This window comes from Telopea speciosissima, chromosome 1 (assembly GCF_018873765.1).
Source record: "Telopea speciosissima isolate NSW1024214 ecotype Mountain lineage chromosome 1, Tspe_v1, whole genome shotgun sequence".
Lineage (NCBI taxonomy): Eukaryota > Viridiplantae > Streptophyta > Magnoliopsida > Proteales > Proteaceae > Telopea > Telopea speciosissima.
This window is the reverse complement of record NC_057916.1, coordinates 71,861,877-71,865,837: the sequence shown is the minus strand read 5'-3', so window position 1 is coordinate 71,865,837 and position 3,961 is coordinate 71,861,877. Positions and strand designations below refer to the sequence as shown.

Sequence of the window (3,961 nt, the reverse complement as noted above, 5' to 3'; positions counted from 1 at the left end):
CACCTAGACAATGATCTCTTCCCATATCTATTGAATAAGGGAAACTGAGCTGGGCTGCTGGACCAATCCGAGTCCAATCCGACTGATTCCAACAAAAGATTTCAAAAGGAATTGCTTCTATGATATAAATTGGTCCGATTTTGGATAATTTGTTAAGTTCTAGTCTATCCTATTCCTAAGAGATGAGGACCAAAATTGGCCCATTTATCCAATTGATTCCAAATTTAAGATTCAGAACCATATAATAATGGTTGGGTCTGTTTTGGTTTCTAATCGAATTCACACCCTGTGAGATTTTCATCACCGCATTTGAGAGGATAAAAATTGCCCCATGTGGGGAGGAAAGTTATCCTGCCTCTACATCTTTAGACGACAAGTATTCAAATCGCATCTTCACTTCCTTCACCTCCGTTAACGTTTATAACCGCCATTTGTCTACCACACGTAAACCTTGGTCCGCGTCGGCCTTCCTGATCGTCGTTTTGTGTAGTAAAATTAAAACCAAACACTGACATTAGGATGGATACCAACCGCCCAAACATTGGCTAGACGATTCAACTCAGGGGGATGGCAGTGTTTGGGGGTTTGGAAAAGCAGGGCAGTACAGCTCTCACAAGTAACATACGACGACAAAGGGTGTTTGAGTCGTTTGGATTAACGGCTCAAGCATGACAAGCGCCCTCAGTTTTCTCTAATACAATCTCCTCCTCCGTAAACCTACGCTCCTTGTACACGTACCATGTACTAGCCATCAGATAAAAACCCAGATTCACCCCACTCAAAACCGCCAACAGCCAGTAAAAATTGTAGAGCCTCCCTTGGTTCAAGTTATCGGGTAACCACGGATTCCCGTTGCCGGTCACCTTGTGTACTATAGAGACTAGTAATGAACTCAAGAAGAACCCAAGCGAGAGCGTGGTCAAGAACATGCCCGTGCTCATGGTCTTCATTCCTTTCGGGCACTCCCTTAGAAAGAAATCAAGCTGCCCAATGTAAGTGAAAGCCTCCCCTGCCCCCACAAAGAAGAACTGTGGGACCAACCAGAACACACTCAGAGGTATTACGGCCTTCGGATCATCCGTCAAGCCGTGCGATCTCGCCACTGTCAACCGCTTCAACTCGGACAGCGCCGCGGCTACCATAGCGAGCATAGAAAACACGAGGCCCACAGCGATGCGTTGCAACGGGGTGAGGCCTTGTGGGTTTTGAGATATGCGGCGGGTGAGAGGCACGATGAAACGGTCGTAGACAGGGACGGTGAGAAGTATACTGCCCACGAAGAAAACCGTAAGAGAGGCAGGTGGGATTTGGAATGAACTGCCGATATGTCGGTCCATAGTGGTGGCCTGTGATACGGAGAACGTCGACATCTGAGCGTACACCGTCCAGAACATTATGGTGGTGGCCCATATTGGTACCATTCGTATCACCATCTTCACTTCCTCCACGTCCGTTACCGTCTGTAACCGCCATTTGTTTACCACACCCCAACCTTGGTCCGCGTCGGCTTCTTTGATCGCCGCCTTGTCTAGAAAACTGAAACCAAACAACGTCACCAACCAATCACACACTGACATTAGTATGGATTCCCAACGCTGCGTTGGGACGGTCGTGATTGGGTGAGTCACAAGTAAGATAGAACAAATTAGGAGTCAGGTGTCAGGACATGCGAAGACGTCAAAGCAGAATCAATTTTCACACAGATATCGATAAAATAATATAGGGAAATCAAAAAAAAAAAATTCCCATGATTATCGGATTAATTAGGTGGGGCAGAAGCCAACAACCCTCTTGGATTTTAATTCCTCTTAAGTCAAGTCTAGTCTTTATTGGGAGTTGGGATTAGGAAAGAAACCGAAGAAGAATAAGGTTAATTATAGTAACCTTCTTGGGCAGGTAAAGCCTAAGACAGGGAATACTCACTCACTTGAACTGTTTAGTGCGAGGAAGTCTCTGTTTCTTCCATTTCTTTATCTCTTCATTGTTGTCACTATCGTGAATCTCGTACAGGAGCGATGGATCGGACGGTAATTCCATTTCTCTCTTCCTCCAAGCAGCAACAAACACCGTTGCGATATGAGTGAGTGGGCTTCCCATCAGGTTCTTGAATCGGTACCGTCTCGTGCCCGATAAGAAAACCGAGAGCCCGATCAGGATTGCAGCGGCGCAGATGCCGTAACCCCAATACCTACCCAGGTTGTCTTGAATATAAACCAAGATTGTCACTGCTGCCAATGATCCGATGCTTATGAAGAAGAAGAACCAGTTAAAGAACTTAGTCATCTGGGTTCTCTCTTTCGGGTCTAAGTCATCGAATTGGTCTGACCCGAATCCAGATACACTTGATTTCACACCGCCTGTACCGAGTGCGGTGAGATACAACGCGAGGTATAACACCGACAGTTGTAAACCTCTTGCCTGGACGCAGGAATCACCGGCGGTGCAACTCGGTGGTCGCAAGCTAGGGATCACGGTGGATATCGTCAATACCGTCACTCCCTAAAAAAAAACCCAAATGTTAACAGAAGAAATTTTAATCAAGGAATCCCAAATTGAATAAGCATATATAGTTGAATTGGCTTACTGTGGCTTGAACTGCGGCGAAGATGCTTATGGTGAGGTACCTGCCGAGAAAGGTATCGGCGATGAAGCCGCCGAACAGGCAAAGAATGAAGGAGGTGCCCAAGAAGTTGGTAACGGTGTTGGCAGCGGTGGCGTTGCCCAAATGCATAGTGTTCGTCAGGTAAGTGACCAAATTCACGCCTATGCCTAGCGTCGTTAGCCTCTCGCACATCTCAACACCTGTATAAAAATCTCAGAACTGTGAACATCACTATAAATATTTGGAGAAATGTAGGAGGAGATCGAGAAGAGGGAGTAGGACGGGATGGAGAGGCACCTAGGATCATGGCTGCACTTGTCCAGCCGCCCGTTTTGGATCTCTCGGCAAGGCGGCCCTTGTAATCCCAAGCATCTGATAAGGTGTTTTCCTTGATCTCAGGGAGATCCATATTTTCCCTATCCCAAACTGCTCCCTATCAGTTTGAGAAGACTGATCAGAGGAGGATAACTACTAACTAGTAACAAGTAGTCGATATTTGTTAGGTAGTAGAGGTAGTTGCAGGCGATAGATAGGAAGAAAATTAGAGTCAAAGATTGAATGAGAGGGAAGGAAAAGGCTTACTTGCCTGGTAGTAATGGTAGTTGCAGACGATAGGTTGATAGGAAATAAAGGAAACTATAACTATCCTGAGATTGAATGAGAGCACAGGAAAAAAGGCTGATTTTCTCTTGATATAACTCTTAGCTGTTGCTTTGGTTAACTCATCTTAGGAGTTAAATAATTATTCTATAGAAACGCGCAGTACATTGTTTACGAGCGCGAGCGCGTGCGCGTGTCTCTACAAGAGAAAAGCGGCTAAAAGAAGAAGGTTATCAATCAAGAGTGTTGAGAATCTTGAGGGAACCGATGGTTGAATCGGATTGAAATCGGCTGTATCTGATATTCTGATTTTCAATTTCGGCCTAATTTTAATTCACATTACCAAAAAAATAAAAACCTATTTTTAATTCAAAAATTCTGATATAATTTTAGGTTTCTGGTCAATTTCCTGTTGATTATAATTTATTTTGACAGAATCAGAATCAAAATCCGTGGAGTTTGATTCTATTGTCGTCGCTTCCACTTGCTTTTGAACTTCTTGGTGTTTGTGGTAAATTAGTATGTAATAATGTTAATATAATAATATATTGTGAGAAGGTTTTTGAGCAAGCAGGGTTTTTTATACCTTCTCACATTTATGTTTTTTAAGGGAAAGAGAATGCTACCTGGTCGCATGTGGATTCGCGGTCTTTGCACTAAGACCACGTGAAATGATAGTCATGCCCTAAAATATTTCTGCCTTTTCATGGGGCATGACGGTCATTTTGCACAACCCAATGTCTAGGTGCAAGGGTTGCA

At 44.3% G+C, this 3,961-nt stretch overlaps 1 protein-coding gene across 1 annotated transcript; it reads right to left on the bottom strand.

Moving 5' to 3' along the window:
- Window positions 1–651: 651 nt before the first annotated feature.
- On the bottom strand, window positions 652–3,046 carry LOC122652880 (protein NRT1/ PTR FAMILY 6.3). Its single transcript, XM_043846768.1, has 4 exons — window positions 2,900–3,046; window positions 2,585–2,802; window positions 1,928–2,499; window positions 652–1,536 (listed from the first exon to the last, which is right to left on the bottom strand). The coding sequence occupies exons 1-4, from the start codon at window positions 3,009–3,011 to the stop codon at window positions 663–665; spliced, it is 1,776 nt and encodes a 591-aa protein (XP_043702703.1). The 5' UTR covers window positions 3,012–3,046; the 3' UTR covers window positions 652–662.
- Between the last annotated feature and the right edge of the window lie 915 nt (window positions 3,047–3,961).

Bases quoted from the DNA above. Each gene is read 5' to 3' on its own strand.
- LOC122652880 (XM_043846768.1), bottom strand. From the start codon at position 3,011: ATGGATCTCCCTGAGATCAAGGAAAACACCTTATCAGATGCTTGGGAT. The intron at 2,500-2,584 runs GTAAGCCAATTC...GTTTTTTTTTAG, and splicing joins TCGCCGCAGTTCAAGCCACA to GGAGTGACGGTATTGACGAT. The intron at 1,537-1,927 runs GTGAGTGAGTAT...GTTTGGTTTCAG, and splicing joins CCTCGCACTAAACAGTTCAA to TTTTCTAGACAAGGCGGCGA.